This window comes from Durio zibethinus, chromosome 20, assembly GCF_047325235.1.
Source record: "Durio zibethinus cultivar Kanyao isolate XHJ-2024 chromosome 20, ASM4732523v1, whole genome shotgun sequence".
In the NCBI taxonomy this organism is placed as follows: Eukaryota; Viridiplantae; Streptophyta; class Magnoliopsida; order Malvales; family Malvaceae; genus Durio; species Durio zibethinus.
This window is the reverse complement of record NC_143181.1, coordinates 3,127,928-3,151,184: the sequence shown is the minus strand read 5'-3', so window position 1 is coordinate 3,151,184 and position 23,257 is coordinate 3,127,928. Positions and strand designations below refer to the sequence as shown.

General features: G+C 35.2%; 3 protein-coding genes across 5 annotated transcripts; all 3 read left to right on the top strand.

Annotated features, from left to right (window-relative positions):
* The first annotated feature begins 2,815 nt into the window (after positions 1-2,815).
* Positions 2,816-7,235, top strand: LOC111314899 (growth-regulating factor 1-like). Of its 2 annotated transcripts, none has more exons than XM_022916515.2 (4): positions 2,816-3,880; positions 4,610-4,837; positions 5,550-5,922; positions 6,261-7,235. In XM_022916515.2, exons 1-4 carry the CDS (start codon positions 3,475-3,477, stop codon positions 7,105-7,107), a joined length of 1,854 nt encoding a protein of 617 aa, XP_022772250.2. In that variant the 5' UTR covers positions 2,816-3,474; the 3' UTR covers positions 7,108-7,235. The 2 variants fall into 2 exon arrangements, with proteins under 2 accessions (XP_022772250.2, XP_089605740.1); XM_089749614.1 differs by having other exon boundaries at positions 5,547-5,922.
* A 2,979-nt stretch (positions 7,236-10,214) lies between these two features.
* LOC149513051 (uncharacterized) lies at positions 10,215-10,863 on the top strand. The gene has a single exon (XM_089749233.1). The coding sequence runs from the start codon at positions 10,338-10,340 to the stop codon at positions 10,785-10,787; it is 450 nt and encodes a 149-aa protein (XP_089605359.1). The 5' UTR covers positions 10,215-10,337; the 3' UTR covers positions 10,788-10,863.
* Positions 10,864-11,713: 850 nt separating this feature from the next.
* On the top strand, positions 11,714-22,545 carry LOC111315470 (pre-mRNA-processing protein 40A). 2 transcript variants are annotated; one of them, XM_022917193.2, is made up of 28 exons: positions 11,714-11,882; positions 12,076-12,140; positions 12,511-12,576; positions 12,672-13,004; positions 13,100-13,294; positions 14,163-14,236; positions 14,399-14,468; positions 16,387-16,439; positions 16,581-16,638; positions 16,719-17,077; positions 17,176-17,245; positions 17,499-17,597; positions 17,941-18,009; positions 18,094-18,171; positions 18,364-18,450; positions 18,543-18,577; positions 18,683-18,788; positions 19,419-19,499; positions 19,595-19,741; positions 19,816-19,932; positions 20,040-20,138; positions 20,254-20,301; positions 20,379-20,471; positions 20,759-20,866; positions 20,972-21,036; positions 21,176-21,278; positions 21,545-21,868; positions 21,948-22,545. In XM_022917193.2, the coding sequence occupies exons 2-28, from the start codon at positions 12,108-12,110 to the stop codon at positions 22,083-22,085; spliced, it is 3,108 nt and encodes a 1,035-aa protein (XP_022772928.2). In that variant the 5' UTR covers positions 11,714-11,882; positions 12,076-12,107; the 3' UTR covers positions 22,086-22,545. The 2 variants fall into 2 exon arrangements, with proteins under 2 accessions (XP_022772928.2, XP_022772927.2); XM_022917192.2 differs by having other exon boundaries at positions 17,173-17,245.
* The last annotated feature ends 712 nt before the right edge of the window (positions 22,546-23,257 follow it).

Sequence of the window (23,257 nt, the reverse complement as noted above, 5' to 3'; positions counted from 1 at the left end):
TGTTTTTTTTTTTTTTCTCCCTGTTCCTGTTTTATCGTCACGCGCCTTACCCCATTATTATTTCTAGTTGAAATAATACTTGTTTATAATGCATTCTTATCTCTAAACAAAAAATAATAATTAATAAAATAATTAGTTAATAAAAAAGTTAATATCAGTAATATTCTTAAATTATAAATATTTACCGTAATATTTAATTTTTAAATATTTTTAATATAATATTTAAATTATAAATATATTAATTAATATAATATACATTTTTAACATGATTATTTTAAAAATAATATAAGCAAACAAATACTTTTTTAAGTTTTACATTACATATTAATAGATTTATAATTTAATTATTATATTAAAAAAATTTTAAAATAAAATATTTACTATAATTTAAAAATTATGGTATTATCCTCTAAAAAAGCGAAAATTAAAAAAAAAAAATGAAAGACAAGAAAAAAAAAAAAAAAGTAGCTTTTGGGACCTTTTTAACATTGGCTGTATTGTCTAAAGCGGGAGGACCCAACATGGATGTACCAAAATTGTGGGCAAATTCCAACAAATCGCCAGAGAGACACAGCATATAAAGCTTTGTGAAAAAGAAAACAATAATTGTTTTTGCCTCAACTTGTATTTCTAGTTTCAACGTTGATAAGGATGCTTCGAAACCATGCATGGCCGCCCCTACGAGCCCATCATTTTTTGTTTTTCTCAAACCTTTTTAGTTGTCTCCTCTCCCTTCACCATTCATTTTCCCTTTCTTTCTAATTTTTCATTTGAATTTTGAACGATTAATGCTTTGTTTATTATCTTAACCAAATAAATTTATAAAAATTTGGCCAAAAAATATAAATAAATATATTTATAAATTAAAATCTTGTTGCTCATTAAACAAATATCATATTTGGATAGTTGAATCAAATATTCTGATATCATTCAGATTTTATTAATTATAATATTTAAAATATAAAAATTTGATTAAATTTATTAATTATTCAAATCGATTATAAAAATACTTGAATTTGATTAAATCGATCAATCGATTTATTCGAATTCGAATTTGAGTAAATAATAATTAAATTAAATTTAAATTTTAATTTAATTGAATTCGAATAATTTTGTGAGTACTAATATATTATTTGTTCTCTTAGTTTCAATTTGATCAATTGAAATATTAATGTTGAAAAAATTTATAAACAGTTTCAACAATTTAATCCCAATTTCAGAGATCTTTCAATGAACTAAAAGTCAATTGCTTGATTGAGTTTTGTATGGTTGAAGATCAAACAAAAGCAAGAACATTAGATAAATGAAATTTTACTCAGAGTTGGCAGGAACACCAAGAGCATTTATTTGGGAAAGTGAATCTAGCAGCAACTGCAAGGTGGCAAACAAATGTAAAAAGGCCAACAAAACAGCCAATAATTTGATCAGTTCAGAACAACCATTTGTCTCCATCGATTTACATATAAGAACTGATATAATGCCACCAAAGAAGATTAGGTTTGAATTTCTATTGTTTGGAAACAAAACATTAATGTGATCCTATAGGCTTTTTCAAAACGGTTATAAGTGAACAAAATTTTTCGGGTACAAATGTTTTCATTTTTACATTTTGGATTCGTTGGATTCCTCTTTTTTCCGGTGTGTTTTCCTATGTTCCTTTCCATCAGACCTGTTTGTGTGTATTCTATTGATTCCAGGAAACCCGTAAATTCATATAGAAAATTTTAGATTGAGGAAATTATTGATGATTGAAGGTTTCTAAGGCAACAAATCTTCGGACATCATAATTTTGAAGATGTTATTATTGCAACGAAGTCTATTGTTTACATTTACATCCACTTATGATTATCAGTTGGAACTGGTCTGTCTCCTCTTTGCATAAGAGGTGAAGGATGAACAAAATTTAATGAAACAATAAATGAGAAAGAACACCCAATCTGACTTGCAAAAATTGAGGATGCTTGACTCTTTAATTAATAAAAGTTGCTACTAAGCTGCAACTTGTTTGTTCAAAGTGCTTTATAAATTTCACCCAATCAATAATTATTGAACAAAATAAGCTTTAAAGCTGTTCTGAATAAAACTCACAAGGAGGCTGTCTTAATGACTGTTATTTATTGAATTTACCTACAGAAAGCAGGTTATTTATTGAAGCTAACATTGCCTCTTTGGTTGCAAACCCTTGAAAATATTCAGTTGTGTTTGAATTCAACCATGCTTTAAATTTCCATGAAACAGATTATTTTTAGAATTTTGTAGAAATTTAAAAGGAGTGTTCAGATCCAACTCATATTATATAAAATATTGATGATTTTTTACTTATTTTATATTTTATTTAAAAATTACGTATTATCATTTATATTAATATAAAATATAAAATATTAATTTTATTAAATTTTTATATAATTTGTATTAAAATTAAAATTAATTGATATTATTTTATTTTTTATATCTTATATCATTTATTTTAAATTAATAAATTTATCCGGAAAGTATGAACAAAGATTAAGAAGACTAGAAGAGTAGGACGGCAGAAGATGGTAGAATTATTTGTGGCGACGGTCACGTGGCAATGTATCTTTGTACAAGACTTCATGCAGCCCACCACTTCTTGGCCGTTTTAACCTTAAGATGAGAGAGAAACAGAATAAAAAAAGAAAAAACAAACTTAAATGAAAGGAAACCGCTAGCGGACTTTGCAAGGCAACTAGCCAACTAAAACTAAAGCTATGGTAAAAAAAAAAAAGTACTCTGCTTTCTCCTTTTTACAGTTTCAATACCCTTCTATTTCAACGACCCAAATTGCATAAGAAAAAGGCAGTTTGTTTAGTACTACACAAAACTCGAAAGAAGGCCTCAAACATGAACTGATAGAAATGAAAGTGTCAAGGTTTGCATATGGGAGGAATTGTAAATTACAGATAAACCCTGCTTCTATCTGTCAAAGAACTTCATTGTCTCAGGAGTAAATTATCTAACTTTCCAAGGAGGTTTTTGTAATTCTAGAACTCTCGACATCATTATTAAGCTAAGTTGATGTGTTAGAGGGGATCCATGATCTATCTAGGCTTAAATATTGATGGTGGAAAAAGTTATTGTTGCTCAAACAATGGGAGGTCCTATTCTATTCCTATTCCTGAGGTTTTCTTCTGAGTTTTAAAAAATGGAAGTGTTCTTTGTGTTTATGTCTGAGATATGTATAGAGAGGGAGTGGTGTTTAGGATTAGCTTGTCCAGTCAGTTTTCTCCTTGCTTCTGTTTCTCTCTCTGTCTCTCTCTAATTATTTAATCTTTAAAAGAAAACTGGTCTGGTTTAAGAGTCTGAGCCAAAGCTTAAACTACTATTCCTACTAAACAAACACTGAAAATGAACCTCTTTACACCCTCTCAAGCTCCTGTATTTAATACTAGTAATAACCCAATGCTTCATCTCTTGAGTCTAGCGTTTTTGTAGGTCGGGGGTGTGTCTGTCTATATGGATTTTGGGGTGCTGGGTTTCGATGGGTTTGTGGGTTCAGAGACTACTGCTATTACTACTACTACTACTACTGGTTTTACTCTTGCTTCAGATCCTGAGACAAAGCAGAAATGGTACGGTTCTGGTTTCCTCAAGCAAGAGAGATCTGGCAATAATGAAGATGACTGGATGAGTTCAAAACTGGCCAAAATTGATGATTTTTCGGCCTCCAAGGCAACGCTGCTCCAACAGAGAAATACTTTGTTGAGATCTAATACCTCTATCTTCTCTGACGGACAACAACAGCAACAAATGCTGAGCTTTTCTGCTCCCAAATCAGAAGCTCTTTCAGTGGATAGGAGCTCCCAAAATCTCACATTCCCCTCCTTTCACCTCACATTACCAGCTTGTACTAGAAATACAGGTATATATAGATTAGAGCAACGTTAAGGTTCTAACATCGTTACCTATTCAACATCATTTGAGGAAATGAAAGGAGTAAAATGGCTGTGGCATGTTGGTTAATGCATGCTTGTGAGTTGTGGCAAAGATTAGACTTGTTTTGTTATTGGTTCTCTGATTTGATTCCATTGTTCCGGTGAAGGGTCTTTTCATGGAAATCTAAAAGTGGTCTTTGTTTTAAGTCTTGTCAATAAAAAAGTGAGGTTTTCTATTTTTCTTCCCCTTGAAAACTCATCTTCCTGATTTAGGAGAGAAATATTTTTGGTAATAAACCAAACGGTGACCGGGGAACAAAAGAAGAAAATATGTACATGAAGGAAAGTATAGTAGTTAGGAGTGAGAGAACCAAAAGGCCCATCCTTCGATTGTTTTTGTGTTATCCTTACGTTTCTTTTTTATTATCTTTACCTTTTCCCCATCTTCCTTTTGTGTTCTGTTTTCTTGTTGGATCAAAGACAACAAATCGATGGCTCTTTTAGCCTCCTCAAACGTTGCTGACAAATTATGATTTCTGGGTTACCTGCCAGACCTCTTTCTTTACTCCCTTTTCCCCCTTTTACTCCAGAGTAAAAACTACAAGCTTTTTTTGTTTTCACTATGCTGCTTTGAACGCCTTGAAAATTTGGGTTTTCTGCCTTGATATGTTATTTTTTCTTTAACCTTATTTATGTTTCTTGATTTTATGTGTCAGGCTACAACACTGGAAGATTTAATGGTGCAAACATGCATGGGATGTTAGCAGGAGCTGGAGGACCATTCACTCCATCTCAATGGATGGAGCTAGAACGCCAGGCTTTGATCTACAAATGCATAACTGCAAATGTGCCTATACCATCTAATCTTCTCATTCCTATAAGAAAAGCCTTTGATTCTGCTAATTTCTCTAGCTTTCCTGGTGGACTTCTCAAACCTAATACATGTAAGTTCCTTCTCTTCTTAATGAAGCAAGAAACGCAAAATTTTCCTCTTTAAAATGTCCATATAATTTCCATGGTTGATGCAAAAGTTGCAGCAAACGGTTTTCTTCCTCTCTGAGAAAGATTTGGGAATGGTAAAGGGGACAACAAGTAGTGCTGCTTATTACTTTCTATTATTCTGCTGAGTACTGATACTGAGATAATGCTCTAATTTTCCTCTTATCTTATTGGCCAAGAAGTAAAGTACTGATATTGAGTACTAATAACAATGCACTAATTCTGAATTCAAAAACTTAAATTATCTAGTTCTTGATCAGTGTTACTTGACTTGTTTTATAATATGTTTCGATCAGAAAGTATCACTGTCAGGGCACTTAAAATTTCAACTACAGCACATTCCACATTTGTTTTGATCTCCATATGCGACAAGGCAGCGTCTCTTTACCTTTTAAAATAAAGCAGTGTGTTTCTATCAAGGTAAAAATCAAATAATAAAGTAGAAAGTTAAAAATTTGTACCAATTACTGATTAGCTATCAGAAAAAGACATCGGCATGCTTGCTTTGGCTGGCATTTTCCACTTAATACTTTGGTACATTTTGTTTTGAAGTTGGAATTTGGAATTTCTTGTAGGTTTTTTTTTTTTTTTTGGTCTGTTTTATTGACATGGGTGTTCCATTTTCTTTTTGTTTTTGTTTTAATGATGTTTCAGCAGTGGGATGGGGACCCTTTCATCTTGGGTTCTCAAACAACACTGATCCAGAGCCTGGAAGGTGTCGTAGAACGGATGGAAAGAAATGGCGGTGCTCAAGAGATGCGGTTGCCGACCAGAAGTATTGTGAGCGGCACATGAACAGGGGCCGCCATCGTTCAAGAAAGCCTGTGGAAGGCCAATCTGGCCGTTCCGCTGCAGCCACCACCGCCACTACTACCAAGCTGATGCCTACGTTCTCATCCTCTTCAGCATCAGTGGTAGGGCCAATCAGTGGCAGCGGCGAGTCCAACAGCCTTGCAATTGCACAGCAGCAGTTCAAGAATTTGCAGCCTGGTGGTGCATCTAATCTCTCTACGGCAGCTCCACTAAACAGGTGATAGAATTATTCTCCCAGCATTTATTCGTTGTTTGTAACCTGCAGCTGATAACACTTATCTTCATGTGGTATGGTGCTGCCGTTGCACATTTGTTACTCTTATCTTTCATAAAGAATAATAATTGTAGAATCTACTTATCTTCTGCATTCCTGACATTGGTTGATCTTATTAGTAACTATGAGCAAAAATTCCTTCTTTTAAAAGATTGTTTGTTGCCTGTTAAAATTGTTTATAGAAGTTTAAGTAAAAGTTAGCTGTTACATAATTTTACTTTCATGTTTTGGCTAGTCATTGATGGATTCTAATTCTATTGATTATTGTTTCTCTTGCACAGGTTGCTTATGAACAAGGACACTGTGGGTGAAAAAATACATGCTACTGCACCAGGGCTTTCCATGATATCCCCCACTGATGACCTGAAATCTAAAGAAAATCCTTTCTTGATACTGAAGCAGCAGATCACCTATGAACAAAACTCAAGAAATGAGTTTGGTGTTGTTTCCTCTGATTCACTCCTTAACCCTTCACACAAAAGCTCTTCCTTGATTAATTGCAGAAATTTTGGTTCTTCTCAAGATCTTACTGGTCAAGAAACTGAATCCCAGCATTCCCTTCGCCAGTTCATGGATGACTGGCCTAAATGCCAATCTGATCGGTCAACCATTTCCTGGCCTGAGGTTGATGCTCAATCAGACAGGACTCAACTTTCCATATCAATGGCTGCCTCAGATTTCATGTCCTCCACGTCCTCTCCCAACAATGAAAAAGTAACTCTGTCGCCGCTCAGATTATCACGTGAATTTGACCCCATACACATGGGATTGGGAGTGGGCAGTGTTATTAATAAACCAAACCACAGGCAAGCAAATTGGATTCCTATATCTTGGGAGACTTCCATGTGTGGTCCTCTTGGTGAAGTATTGCACAGTACTAACAGCAGCACAGCAGACTTCAAGAACTCATCAGCACTTGACCTTATGACTGAGGGCTGGGATCACAGTCCTCGGTTAGGATCATCTCCTACTGGGGTCTTACAAAAGACTACCTTCGGTTCTCTTTCTAATAGCAGTGCTGGAAGCAGTCCAAGAGCAGAGAATAACAAGACTCGTGAAGGTACTAGGCTTTGCGATGACCTCCTGGGTTCAACCCTTGTTCATTCTTCCTCTTTGCCTGCTGTGTAACCACTTTACCTACCGACAAGTCCCTAGGATATGGAAGAAGAAAAAAAAAATAGAAGCATGAATTTTATCTGTCTGACAAACATGGAACAACTAGTGATGAAAGCTTAAATTATTATGTTTCCCTTCAATTTTTGTAATTTGTACTTTTTAGCCATGGTTTGTTCCTAAAATTAGAGACTAAACTAATTACAAGAAACAAGGCAAAGGAAGTTTGTCTAAAATTATGGAAGTATTGTTGGAAACTAAAATTTTGATTTTTAGCTTTACATGAACATACTTGGTATGACTTGAGTTGGCAACATAGTTTTGTTGGTGAGCATGGCGGTTGGAAGGGTAACTATTGCAGTGGATAGGTTGTTTGTACCGCTTTAGACGGGGTTACACTTTCAATAAACAAATGAACCTGGACCTTTTTTAGCTTAACTAATGGTAGGAATACTCAAATCCTGTTCGGTCAAGCAGAAAGACAGAAGACAACTCAACTAAAAGTGTCTTATTCTATCTCTTCCATAAGAACATAATCTATATTTCACTATTTAGAACTACAAGCCTGGCCCGGTGCCTTGAGTGTGTCTCCCTGGCAAATTGCCTACCAAAAAGGACCTTATATCTAGGGGTATCTTTTCATGGAAATTCAAACTGTTAAGAGTCCAACAAACTTTGAAGCAGCCTGGATGTAGATGGGCTTTTTCACTTGCAAGTTGGAACTACTTATCCAAGTATCCAACAGGGCTCTGCAGAAGGTGAAATCCAATAATCATTGCCATTAAACTTCTAATTTTCTCCTGCAATTACCAGATTAAAAACAACCTCTGCAACATAATATTTACATTCTACCCATAAATGTGATTGAATGTGGCATGAAAATTGAAAACCAAGGCTTAATATTTTTAAGGAAAAAAACACTCGAAATGTCATATGTATTGCCGATTTTGAAAGCCAAAACGACAGAGAGAGATGGGTGCTAAGATTGCCAAATTTAGTTTTTGTCAGTTGTCAAAATGGTAGGGAAATGAATGCCAAAACCCACCATTTTTTTTTTCATTAAGAAGGCCCTCCTTTGTCAAGTTATGGAACAAAGCAAACCAGATAGGCATGTAGCAACTTCCATTTTATAATATAATAATTCATGGGGTTCCTGAAATCTAAATTGAGATCTTTTTGCTAGTTACCATATACAGACAAATTAATCTGTATACTAAGAATGGATTAAGCAAGAATTGGCAGTGTTAAGAGGGACTGTTGCTGTCGTAGGGATGTTGGTTGCCCCAGCAATTTTCAAGTACAAACAGGAATTCCAGACCAGGATTTCCTTGAGTCAATTATCTCAATACAGGTCAGAACCGGTCAATCCAGGCTCCCAAGAATGTATTACATATGTGCATGAGGGTGCCAATTGCCATGAACTCCCCTGAATAAGCCATTCCAAGTTTGTTAGCTAAGTCCTCTTATAACTTCATTAGCAGCTTTTCTACGTTTCTTCCTGTTGTGAACCTTTAAGCCGCTAGGCTTCTTTTTCTGCAACATACATATTTTTGTCTACTCTGCTTAATTAGTTTAAAAGTTAATGCTCTTTCTAAGGAACATCAGCGGTTGCAAGTGTTGGTAGTTTAAAATATTATGTGGAATTTTTCGTCCCTCTTGGGATAAAAAGGCCTAATTTTAGTTATATTCTAAATAATCATATTTGAAAAAAAATAATTATTTATAATAGATAATAACATAAAATTTATAACTATTTAAACAAATAGTTGTGTTTATAAAAAAATAATTATTTATAATAATTATGCAACAAAAAAATTCTAATTATTTAAACAAAATAATAATGTGATTATTCATCAAAATGACATGACTGTTCGTCAACTTTTTTATATTTTTGAGTTATGCTTAAAGCACAGGATCAGGACTCCTTTAATGTAGTACTAGTATACGTAACTTAGTATCCAGACCAACGCCAACATCAAAAGAAAATGAATCACAACGAGGTTTGCTCCAAAGTGAATGTACCCTTTTCATGGGAACTCAAACCTGGGGTCTCAAAGGTGACAAGTGAAGAAGGCAGTACTGAAACCAGACATGTCACAGTAAATTTACCCCCTCCTCCTCGCTTGTCAAACAGTGCTAAATTTTGTGTCGATGATTTGCAGGGTGTTCTGCCTCCATCTCCATGCCAGCTTCATTCTCCTCCGAGAAGTTCAGCAAAGAGGGGTAATGTCAACAAGAACGAAGACCCTTTTGTAGCAGCCTATAGGAAATGTACTGAGTACTCTATCAATGGTAATTTGGATTCTGGTGACAAAAACTATGCCTGCAGGACTAGGACTAAGAAGAAAATGTTCACTTGCTCATGTAAGTACTCATGCACTGTTAACAGTGATAGTGTGGTAAGAGCGTCCCAGTGCTCGAAGGGAAAGGAAAGGAAGAACAGAAGGAAAAGGACGGGTGATGCAAAATTGACTGGACAAAGCGGTGTTAAATGCAATCAGGAAAAGATAAATTAGTCATGTGTGTGTGTGCATGAATATGTAAGGCCCATGTTAGATGATTGATCAATGTATGCAATTTGTATAATGATGTGGCCATTGGTTTATAATAATCAAATTTCCAGTTGAACTTTTTGACCAAAAAAAAAAATTTCCAGTTGAACTTTTGTCTGAATTGTACTGGTTTACAATTTTTAAAGCCAATCCAAGATTTTTGTCAATTTTATTGCCGCCTGGTTTTGTTTTAATCTGCCAAAAGTTATGTTAATCCCACTTGTAAAAACCAAAATTTCAATCTTCTGGTTGTCCTGCTAGGCTGCCTGTTGTTAGTCCAGTAGATGTGCAGTACATTAGTGTTGAAGACATTTTACCATTGAATTTAGTCCTTGAGACTGAGCCATAGTTGCGCAATGAGGCGGCAAGGAATGTCGATAAATCAGTGGCCAAAATGACTCTACATGAGCACAGTCATTCTTTCAGATTTGTCACTTTCCCTTCCCTACTTTTTTTTCTTTTAACTTCTCTACTTTTCTATGATGTAGACCCTTAAGACTGGGTCTTTTATCCGCAACCCCCCTGGCTTTTCCTTGCAAGTTCTGTTTAAAAAGGAAATCACCACCTTCTTTTCTTCTCTTTTTATATACTATGATGATGCAAGGAAGCCGTGTAATCATACATTCATAAATAACCCGTTACAAGAAAAACCCTTGCTATAAAAAGCCTTACCAATAGCATTTATGAAAAAAAATGAATCAGAGCAAGGATCAATCGCAAGGGACAGTGCCCTTCTCATGGGAAAACAAGCCAGGGGTTTGCAAGCTAACAAGCCAAGAACAAGAAGACTCCGAAGAAGATCACTTTCTGCAAAAGCTACAGCCACTTCCATGTCCACCTGAAAGTGCCAGGATATCGATCCATGACATTAAAATTCCTCCTCCTCCTTGTGCTTTTCACCCTCCTTCCACAACTTCTTCAAGAAGAGGACTTAAGAAATCTGATGACCCCTTTTTGGCTGCTTACAAGGCGTGCACCAAGAGCTCTAGCAAAGGTGAGTTGGCTAAAAAGGATGGCGGGTCAGGTTTGAACAAGGGTATGTTCAATTTCTCTTGTAAACGATCCTGCAGTGTTAGGAATGACAAGTTAGTTAGGGTTTCTCAGCTTCCTCTCGAGAGAGGCAGATCAGGTAGAGAGATGTGAGAACAATGAAAACTGTTAATGAACTTTGACAGGTTCAACATCCTATATTGTTTATTGGAATTTCATTGTTTGTCTCTTCCTTAGTGTATAAATGCTTGAAAATTATGCCTTACAGAAGATTCAACTTCCACTTCCACCTGATATATGAACTTGGATTCTATTGCTGGAACAAAATATCAGATTCAAGGTTGATCAAAATGAAACAAAATCTTAACAAATTTAGCTGTCCAAGCTATGAGAAGAAGCAAATTGATTAATTTTCTGTCAATCTATAGAATATAATATTTGATTAATTTTCTAGCATGGCTGCCTTTCAAGATATACACTCAATATATATTTTGATTGATGAAAGTAAGTAACCCTATTAAAGGTATATGTATGAAAACTTTTCTTTTCCTTGGTTTCTAGCCATGCTCCATATATATCCTAATCCAAAATTGTGAGATTTGAATTCAAATTTCATTCAATTAATTAATATGATATTTTTAGAAGGTAATATTTAGTAAATTTATGTTCAAATTTTAATATCTAAGATTTTTTCTCTTATTCTTATGTTATGATTTTAAAAAAATAATTTATAAAAAATTGTGTTTACAAATAATTGGAATTTCTAATCCAATTTATATTTCCCAATTACTTGAAAAAAGAGTGATATATATTTTGTTGTGTATGTAAGTTTATGATACTTATTTTATTGTGTATGTAAATCTTTTCACTAATTTTTAATTAATTATGTTTTGCTACGGATTTTTAATTTTTTAATTACATCATGATATTATTGATTAAAACGTAAAACACAAAATTAAAATGATCAAACCGAAAGAAACAGTGGGTGGGTATCTTCCAGATCCGACCCGGGCAATCCAACATAAGCTGTACCCGTCAAGGATAAAACTGGCAAAACAGGATACAAAAAGAAAAAAAATAACAAAAAGGAAAAAAAAAACGTTTCTCCTTTCAAAGATTTTCTCTGTTTCCACCTGTTCCTCTGTTAAACCCTAGCACCTGAAATTTCGATACTGAGATCCAAGTTCTCCCGCACAATTGAAACTTTTTCTTCTTCTTCTTCTTCTTCTTCTTCTTCATCTGATATATGTAAGTACAAATCATTCAATTTTAACTTCTTTATTTCAATAATTTTTATACTATTGATTTGGAGTAATTTTTTTTTTTCATGATATTCTTTGGTATGGATAATTTAGCCATTTAAATTGATTAGATTGGGAACACTCGTAGATGCAGTTTCTATCTCCTTTTTTTGTAATTATTCTTGTTGATTTTTTTACAGCTGTTTGAGGTAAACTTTGCATATGTGCCGGAATGGCCAACAATCCTCAACCCTCTAGTGCCCAGGTAGGATGTTTATTAGGTTTCATTTTCTTGGTTTTTTTTCTATAAGTAAATTCTTATATAAGATTATGCTGTTTTTTGGGGGTTAAATCTTGGTTGTTGTTGCCATGTTTTGTCGAAATTTATCAATATTTATAAACATCGTCCAAGGCTTTTCTTTCTTTCTTTCTTTTCTTTTTCTTATTGGAAATAGTTTGAAATAACTTGAATATAGCATTACAAGATCTGACATTGAAAAAATTCTCGGGGTGGCATTATTGTTTTTATATCAATGAGAAATCTCATGTTGGTTTGGTCTAAAGCACGTACATAGTAATCTCCTTTATTCTAGTTTTTAGATGAAGGTCTAAGATGTGTAATCTTTCTCTCCCAGCCACATTGGCCGCCAGCAGTTGGATCCTTGGGTCCTCAAAGTTATGGTTCTCCCATATCGTCACAGGTAATTCCTCTTTTTTGTTTTTCATGTTTAGTGGCCATTTTCATCTTTTGACAGAAATTTATTAAAAGCATGATGTGTGAAATTTTCCATCACAGTTTCGACCGGTGGTCCCAGCACAGCAAGGACAGCACTTTGTTCCAGCTGCTTCCCAACAGTTTCGGCCTGTTGGGCAGGTTCCCTCTTTAAATGTTGGGATGCCAGCTGTTCAAAATCAGCAGATGCAGTTTTCTCAGCCAATGCAGCAGTTTCCACCCCGGCCAAATCAACCTGGTCTTTCTACACCTTCAGCACAGCCTATACAAGTACCATATGGTCCAAACATGCCTCTTACATCTGAATCACCACAGTCACATCAAATTGCTCCCTCTTTGAATAGTCATGTGCCAGGCTTAGGGGCCCCTGGAATGCCCCCTGCTTCATCATATAGTGTAAGGGCTTGTGTCTATGTTTCTATTTTTCCTTTTGTTAATCACAAGTTCAAGGAATTTCTCTCACTTTCTGTGATGTTTTAACATTTTCCCAGTTTGCACCATCTTTTGGCCAGCCACAGAACAATGTCAGTGCATCTTCACAGTTTCACCCTATATCTCAAGTGCATGCACCTGTTGGCCCGGTTGCTGGACAACCTTGGTTGCCAACTGGAAATCAAAGTGTTTCACTTCCTACACCAATACAGCAGACAGGCCAACAACCTTCACTCATTTCTTCTTCTGATACAGTAAGCACTTCCTCCCTGGGACATCAAATGTAATGTATATTAGAAAGGAATTTAACTAGGATATACCATGTTTAATTTTCAGTGTTTAGTTCAAATGTTATATTCTCCTCAATATTTATTTGTTGTTGCACTGGTCAGAAACATGTTGAGCTGAGAAATTGAATTTTGTCCCATCTTCATTTTTTCCCTTGTCTTGATCATTAGATAACAAATACTTCTGTTTGTTTTTTTTTTTCTTCTATGACGTTTTTTTATGAGAGTGGCATTGAGTGAACTTTTTTCTTCAAAAAGTATGAGTTTTTATGTATTTCTATAAGCTTTAGTTCCTTAAATCATAGAAACTAGATCTTCAAATAAATTTCTATTGTGAAAAAGGTTTTCTTTTACAATTCAATTTCATATACTCTGCAAACTGTCAGTTGATTTATGGCTTTCTAGAGTAAGTTTTTTGTTTGGTCTCCTCAATTTTCTGTACATTGCATTTAAAAAAGAAATTGTACATAATTTACACCAGCTCAATTGTTTCTATTTCTGGTCCTAAATTAACATTCTGCCTCACTGTTATGATTTCAACATTGCAACTTCTCTCCTCAGTGAAAGGAGCTACCTGCCCAGTATGCAATGACCAAATTATATATAATACTTTTCATCCCTATTTGGAATGTGAGTTATAATGTTAAATAACTGAAGTTATTGTCATAACATTTTGAAATTATATATAATGCTAGACATTATTTGTTGTGGATAGCATCTTGGAAATTGGTTTCCACTGTATTTTGTTTTCAATTTCTTTTTATCTTGCTGCGATACCCATTTGACCATTCTATGAAATTCTATTTTTTCTTAATTTGCACTTTTGCTTTACCAGGCTGCCAATGTTCCTAGCCTTACACTGCAATCGTCTTCTGATTGGCAAGAGCATACATCTGCTGATGGAAGAAGGTAACTTTATATTGTAGCTCCAAGTTGTAATTTTTGCTTGCTTCTTGCTATGTAATATGTATTTGGTATTTTAACTTTATATTTAGTTATGTGGACATCTAGGGTTCATGAAGGAGATTTGGTGTTTGTTTGTTGTGTCTAACTATTCTTATGTATCTGCAGATATTATTACAACAAAAAGACGAGGCAATCTAGTTGGGAAAAGCCTCTGGAACTGATGACACCAATAGAGGTGAGGCATATGAAGATCTAGTTGCTGTTTCTGCGGCTAAATTTTGTGTTTCATGATCTGTTAACCTTGAATTTGATGTGATATGCTATTTATACAAATTGTTCCCTTTCATGGGTGCTGAAAACTGTAGCCATTGTTAACTTGATCAAAATTGTTTTATGCGAAATCTCCTTTCTTTTGCGTGCTTTGCATTCATTTGTAGATGTCATGGCAAGTGTGGAGAAATTTATCGACTGCTCTAAATGGTCTCTTTGAGGGCGGGCCTTCACTATTCTCAAGGCAGGCAACATTTTGCTATTTACATCTTGTTTATCATGTGGGGATAAATTCTTTTATGAGGAATGATTAGATATATAGACATGCTAAATCAGTGCCTGGTATTAACTGTTCTCAAATTTTTTTCATCATTTCCTACATGTAGTGAAGTTTTAGGATGGAGATCATATTGTCCCCCCCCCCCCCCCCCCCTTTTTAAACAGTTATCTAATCTACTTTTTTACTTCTGTTCCTTATAAATATTTCTCTATTTCTTTTGTTCTGTTAGTAGTCCATGTGTTTTTCTTATTTTAGACAAATGTGGTTTATGCTTGATACTGTAATGAATTCATAGATTGATTTTAAAGAATTCGCTATGATGTTCATTTTGTATTTCTCTCCAATCAAAACTTCTTTGTTGTTCACTCACATCTGGTGCTTCTGATTTTATGTTGTTATTTGTTCCCTTTTTCCCCTTTATTTTGCTATTGTTGCAATCTTGTGTTTGTAATGGTTTGTAAAGAGTTCCACACGCACATATTGGCTACTGATTTCAGAGGTATGAAATGCTGGGTCAATGGCTCTTGCTCTATTTCTCAATTCTTTTTATTTTCATTCTTGTTGCTATTGGTTCTATAAAGATTCCTCTGGAATGGAATTTGATGTCAATAAATGATTTTGGTGTCATATGTGCTCTAGAATTTGTTTTCTCCTTTTAGGGGTGCAACCGTGCGAGGGAGGGAGTAATGGGAGTTGCCCAGGAGGTTAATGAACTGATGGTTCCTAGGAAAATATATTTAGATTCTTGGCCAATTCAAACATCTTTAAGATTTGGCTCAGGCAAAGATTTTACTGTTTGTAACCAAAAGTATGGTTTGGGTTTATTTCACAACTACACCTGAAGGAAAAGGGATTTTATTTGTTCTTGAACTAAATACCTTATAGCATTTTAGATGATGTCAAGGGCATGCAAGTTAAGACTTCAAGATGAATCCTAGCACATTCATGAGGTAAAGAAGAATTTGGAGGTTACTTTTGGGCTAAATTCTCACCCAGAGTTGAGATAATTGTTCCTGCCCTTTCTGAGTTCTGACTGGAGTTAGATAATTTTCTTATTAGTATCATGGTGCAGACTTTTGCCACAGCTTCTTTTTCCTCCACTGTTTGCATGCACATCACTGGCCAAGTGAATCCCTGCGGTATTGATTCTAGCAGTCATTAGGTGAGCAAAAACTTGGGCATGCCTATGGGGCCAGCCAATGTATGAGATTTTTAATTGTCAATTCCTCCACCTTTTCGGGGTTTGGACTCTTACAAGTCAAACCACATTTTGTATGTGTTAGTGTAGCTCTTACCACTGTAGAATAGTTTCTTTCACCCCTACCGATTGCACACATACAAACCCCTCCTCTCCCATTCTGGGAATTTTGCCGGGCTGAAACTGATATTGGGCTCATTTTTGACAAGGTCATAATGTAATTTGTTCATTTGTGTTTTATCTGTTTGTTCCATCTTCAGATGCTTGGCTGCATTGTTGTCACCTTCCTTGGTGTCCTTACATTGACTAATATAGTGCCACTTCCTGGTGTGATCATGATATTTTCCTGAATTTTCTTTTCATTATTACTTTTACTTCTTCGCTTAATTATTGCTATTTCAACAGAGAGCTGATGCATCCACAGTTTGGAAGGAATTTACAACTCCAGAGGGAAGAAAGTATGTTTGAGCTCGGTTTTGCGTTTCTATTTATCATGTGCCTGCATATTGTTTTAATATGGTCTTGTGTATGCACCTTTTTTTTTTCTGTTGAAATTTTATTTTCATAATTGATATTTGATCAAGAGATTGCTTTTGCAGGTATTATTACAACAAAGTTACAAAGCAATCTAAGTGGACAATACCTGAGGAATTGAAGGTTCATCCTTTTGACTAACGATTACTGTTTCTTTACCTGCATTTTGCCGTTCTGACATCATTTTTAAATACTTAATTCAGTTAGCTCGTGAGCAAGCTCAGGTAGCAGCTAGCCAAGGAACCCCATCAGATTCAGGAGTGGCTTCTCAACCTCCAGTTTCTGGTGCTGTCTCTGCAGCTGAGACGCCTACTGCAGCTATTCCTGTGAGCTCCAACACTTTGCAGGCTTCAAGTCCAGTTTCAGTTACGCCTGTTGCTGCTGTTGCTAATCCTTCCCCTACTTTAGAATCTGGATCAACATTTGTTCCTGTTTCACAATCTGCTGCAACGAGTGCATCTGGGGTTCAACTCCCTGTGGTGTCTGCGACTCCTTTACCTGCTGTTGCCTCTGGAGGATCCACTGTTTCTGTTACTTTGGTCAATGCTAACACAACAACCATGTATGGACATCTACTTTTTTTCTTTTTAATTTAAATTTTCATTGATGCAATGTTGGTGTTGAAATTAACTGCTTTCCTCTCTATCCTCACTGAAGAAGGAGCTTAGAAAGTACAGCGTCTCAAGACACTGTGCATTTTGCAGATGGAGCTTCTGCTCAGGACATTGAGGTATGACTCATTTATCGTTTGTTGAAGGCTGTTGCTATTACAGCTCTATTCTTCTGGATGACCATTTCTGAGATGCTGAGAATAATCTTTTTTAAGAGTTCTTTTCTATTTTAGAAAAACTTTTAGTTGCTATACTATCATTGCTGGCTGGTCTATTTGGCAAAATGCAGATGCTCCTATTTTTAAAACTGTTGGCAGTGGGGCGTATATTTTATTTGTTTTAATTGTTTTTTCAATTGGTTTTTACTTGCAGGAAGCAAAAAAAGGGATGGCAACGGCTGGACAAGTTAATGTGACTCCGGTGGAAGAGAAAGTTCTGGATGATGAGCCTTTAGTATATGCAAATAAGCTGGTAACATTCTTGAAACTGGTTATTTTTTTCTTTTCACTTAACCTTAAGTTTTATCTTTTTTTGGATAATTAGGTGTAAATTTATTATCCAAAGAAAGGCAGATTAACTGCTACATAGCAACTGTCATACAGGAATAAAATTAACTAACATAGAGTCATTAAGTCCCCATTCCCTGTATAAACTTTGATTAACAGAAGCAGCAGTAATCACTTGACCTTAAGTTTTGTTCTTTCTTTTCACCTAAGAACTGGGAATTGTGATGCTAGTTATTCAATCAACTGGATCAATACGAGTTCCTTCATTTATGTAGTATGTTTTCATATTCATTTTTCCTTTTGTTCAGGAGGCAAAAAATGCTTTCAAATCCCTTCTTGAATCTGCAAATGTGCAATCTGATTGGACTTGGGAGCAGGTATCCTAGCTTTATCTTTTCCCTTGCTGCCAGCTTTGGTCTTTCGATATATTTACTTCCATTGACATTGAAATTTTCTTCCAGGCAATGAGAGAAATAATTAATGACAAAAGGTATGGTGCTCTGAAAACACTTGGTGAGCGGAAGCAAGCCTTTAATGAGGTAAATGTTGTACAGGAATCTTACCATAGCAGCTATGCTGTACGAATTTGTTATGCGTGTGATAGGATTGCTTTAAGTTTGGATTACTGGACTATTCCTCTGGTTGCTGCTTAGTTTATGACTAAATAAATGTTTTAAGTCAAATCAAGCATTGTCCATTTTGTTCTGACATGAAATTGATATTATTAATAGTATTTGGGTCAAAGGAAAAAGCTAGAGGCTGAGGAAAGGCGCATGAGACAGAAGAAAGCTCGGGAAGAGTTTTTAAAGATGCTGGAAGTATGTTGTATGAAGCTCATTATCTTCTTTTCTTCTCCTGTTTATATTTCTATTTGACCTAATACTTTCTTGGTGCTTTGATTTCGTTCCAGGAGTCCAAAGAACTCACATCATCCATGAGATGGAGGTTGAAGTTTCTCTCTATATTATGGAAAAAATAGATTTGTTGTGGCTTTGTCATTCTAAATATGGAAACTGTTAAATATTCTAACTAAAGCTTTTACCCGTTCAGCAAAGCTCAAAGTTTGTTTGAAAATGATGAGAGGTTCAAGGCTGTTGAACGAGCCAGAGACCGAGAAGATCTTTTTGAAAACTACATAGTGGATCTTGAGAGGAAGGTAATAGTTTGACTTCTCGCTTATTTTGCAGATGTTCACTTTCATACATATAATTGGGTTTTGGTGTGTGAATGTTGTGTCAAGATATAGAATGCATAGGTGTTGTCCATAGGAATAAAAACCTACGAAATTCCACCTTGTTCCTCATCTTTGCATTCCTCTTAGATAGCCATATTTCTTCAACAAAAGTCAGTAACACACTTTGGCTAAAATTTTATAACTAAACCTATGAAAATCATTGGTTTGTCTGTCTGATTTTAATTCTTTGACTCTTGAAACATTTGGCAGCTTCTGTTTTTAACATATCTTGTCAAAAATATTGTGCTAATCTCTGCAGCAGATTTATGACTGCTATTTCCATAAAACATGATGGGTCAAACAATAAATAACGATTCATGTGTGCAAAACTGTTTTTTCTGGTTTGGATATATGTTGTACTTGCTTTTATCAATTAGGATTCGGTCTGGCTTAGTGGAAATTTTTTGAGGATGATGCATCAAGTAAATGGTCGGAAATGTCATGTCACATGCCAGCACAATACTATATGTCTATATCCGTTGGCAACTATCCCAAGCAAAAAATGTAACACCACTTCAAATATGTAGTCTCACTTTTTGTTATTTAATGCAGGAAAGGGAAAATGCTGCAGAGGAAAAAAGGCGAAATATAGCAGAATACAGGAAATTTTTGGAATCCTGTAATTTTATTAAGGTACAACATTTAGAAAAGAGTATTGTAATTTGTTTGCTTTGCTAAGCTCGTTAGCATGGTTGCTATTTTCATGAACTTTTTCTTTCAATCTGCAGGCAAACAGCCAGTGGCGAAAAGTTCAGGATCGCTTAGAGGATGATGAAAGATGCTCACGTCTTGAAAAAATTGACCGCTTGCTCATATTTCAGGACTACATTCATGAATTAGAGAAGGAAGAGGAGGAAAAAAAGAAGATGCAAAAGGTAGAGGTAATTTGTATGATTATTAATTTCCTTCCAAACTGTGTTCTTACATTTTCTCTTTCGACATAACTTAGGAACAACTGAGACGTGCTGAGCGCAAAAACCGTGATGCATTTCGAAAGCTAATGGAAGAACATGTTGCTGATGGCATTCTTACGGCTAAAACTTACTGGCGAGATTATTGTTTGAAGGTCTTTTATTTATTTAATTTGTTTATAGTAGGAGTGGCTTTAATCAAGGTGTATTTTGTCTTCATCGGAAATATTTTTTGTTTAGTCTTCTTGTTATTTATTTCTAGGTGAAAGATTGCACTCAATATTTAGCTGTTGCATCTAATACATCTGGTTCAACACCAAAAGATTTGTTTGAGGATGTTACTGAAGAATTAGAAAAACAGGTGTGTGCCTCAAATCTATTCTTTGTAAGATTTGGGTGTCCATTTTTTCCTCTTTTTTGCAAGCAGAAAAAAAAATGGTCGTATGTTTCTGATGGTTTCTTTTGTACATGGATAGTATCATGAAGACAAAACCCGTATAAAAGACGCAATGAAGTCAAGGAAGGTAAGATATTATATTTTTCTTGCAGGGTCCTGTTTGGTGCTTTCTCATTATTGAATCCCTTCTTGGCTTCCCCCTAGGTTACCATGGTTTCCACGTGGACAGTTGAAGACTTCAAGGCTGCTATTTCAGAAGATGTTGGTTCCTTGCCGATATCAGATATAAACTTAAAGGTACTTCTGTTGCAATGCATGTTTCAACCAAATGGAAAAAGAAAAGGACACGCTAAGCTCTGGTAGAATTATTATGGAGATAAATGGATGTTACCCTTCAAGAATACTTTATATGATTAGAGGTCCTCACATCTTGTCTTTTAATCAGAGTTTTAGAGCTTTAAAATAGTGCTTGTTAGAATGTTAAGTTGGATGGTGTATTTAGTATTTTGTTCTCTTGTATTTAGTTTAATGAAGCACTAACCATGTGATTGAATATTGATAAGTTTATTCTTTATCATTTGCAGCTTGTGTATGAGGAGTTACTCGAGAGAGCCAAGGAGAAGGAAGAGAAAGAGGCTAAAAAACGTCAGCGTCTGGCTGATGACTTCACTAAGCTATTACATACATATAAGGTGTGTTGCACTGGTTTACAGAACGGGCAGTATAGCTTTTGTACACGTTTAAATAATTACCCATGACCATCTCGTTTAACTTCTGGTTGTTGTGCTGCTTTGCAGGAGATAACTGCATCTTCTAATTGGGAGGATTCTAAGCCACTTTTTGAAGAAAGCCAAGAATACAGGTATTGCATCCTTCTTTCTTTCTTTATTTTTGCATTTAAGGTGAACAACCATTTGGAGTTTATTTGCTGGATATTTATCATTCTTAAGCATCTCAATCCTAAGATCATTTCCTCCCCTTGCTGGGTGCGCTTTTATTAGATCAATTGTGGAAGAGAGCTTTAGGAGAGAGATCTTTGAGGAATACATTGCACACTTACAGGAGAAGGCTAAAGAAAAGGAGCGCAAACGTGAGGAGGAAAAGGTATGTGAATCTTGAACTACAATGTCCAAGTAGTTGGTGGTTAAAAATCCCATATATTCATAAATCAATTTTGATATAATTTATGATGGACCTCACTCTTTGGTCACAATTGAGTAACTTTAGTTGCTTTCAAACCTTATGCATGTCAAAAGAGTGTGAAAGAATATGAGCACTTGTACATTTTTTATTTTTTGAAGCATGATATTCATTTCATATTGATTACAACCATATGTTTCTTCTAAAACCTTTATCTGGTTGATTTGCAGGCTAAAAAGGAGAAAGAGAGAGACGAGAAAGAGAAACGAAAGGAGAAGGAGAAGGAGAAGGAGAAGGAGAGAAAGGAGAAGGAAAGAGAACGTGAAAGGGAGAAAGGTAAGGAACGAACTAAAAAGGATGAGACAGATAGTGAGAATTTAGATATATCTGACAGTTATGGCCATAAAGAGGACAAGAAAAAGGAGAAGGAAAAAGATAGGAAACACCGTAAACGACATCAAAGTGCTGCTGATGATGGTAGTTCTGACAAGGATGACAGAGTGGAGTCGAAGAAGTCTCGTAGACATGGCAGTGATCGTAAGAAATCAAGAAAGGTATATCTATCTATCTATTGATGATTATTTGTTTATTTATCCAACTAGTTTTAATGTTCTTCCAATGTTCCATTGGCAGCATGCACACTCACCTGAAACTGACAGTGAAAACCGGCATAAAAAGCACAAAAGAGATCACCGTGATGGGTCGCGTAGAAACAGTGGTTATGAGGAGTTGGAAGATGGTGAACTTGGTGAGGATGGTGAAATCCAGTAGTTTCCTATTAACCTATTGCGAAGAAAACAATTGGGGGGATTAAACTACTTGAAATTTTATTGATACATTGTTGTATTTTATAAGCTTAACTGTCATTTTCTATAGATTTAGGGGTTTCTAGATTATTTAGGCTATTGGAAATTAATAACACCAGTATTTTACTTATTTTCCTAGTATTAGTGCTTTAGGGCAACGCCTGGGTTACATTAGAGCCGACTGAGTCTGTTAAATGACAAAAGATGAGGTCTTAATATACCCTAACAGTCCCCCAGTCTTACAATGCACCACCTTCAGTAACTTCGCTTTAGCCACCGAAGCAAGTAGATTTGCTTGCGCCGACAATCTTTAGAAACAAATTGTTTGCACTCTAGAATTATCTGATATAGTGGATCTTTTTCTTGTAAATGTTGATTAACCTTGTTGACAGCCTTCAAAGAATAGGATCTTACAATTGCTTCCACGTGTATGATGTATCCCTTTCCCCAAGCTAATTTAAGCCCTGTCAACGTATAGCACGTAACTTTGCTCTAGACATGCTGTCTTTGAGTTGTAAGACAAAACCAAACACACCCATGTTCCTTGATCATCTCCACAAAAACCTTTATACCGTGAGCTTCCCCGGATTAGCTGTTGTTGTTCCATCAACATTCAACTTTAAAAAGCTATGGGGTGTTTTATCTCGAATCAAAAGAAATTTTCTTTTAATTTTTTTTTAATAATCTAAAAGGACGTTTATAGACATCGAACTGTCCCATTTGGATCCACTCTTGCCCATACAATCAAGCACTGTCGCTTTATCTGCTTGTTACCGACAATGAGCTTATGCTTCATATATAAAGTCATGATTAACAACAGTGTTACTACTATGATCAACCTTCAGCAATAAGTTCAAAAATCAAAACCTTTTCACTAACATGCAATTCATTAACACTCCCTTTTTCCAAATGGATGTTCACGTCATCTTAACTTTGTTAGTGTTAATATTACGTAATTATTAATTAGCAAAGAAGATTTTACATTTTTTTTCCTTAGTGGGAATGTGAGAAGATTTAAGTATCTGATAAAAATTATAATGTGCATTAAAGTTTGATTGGATTGTCTGGCTGACATATAGAACTCGAATTAAGTTTTTTAATTTTTTTTTTTTGCAATTAGGTTTAAGAAAATCATTT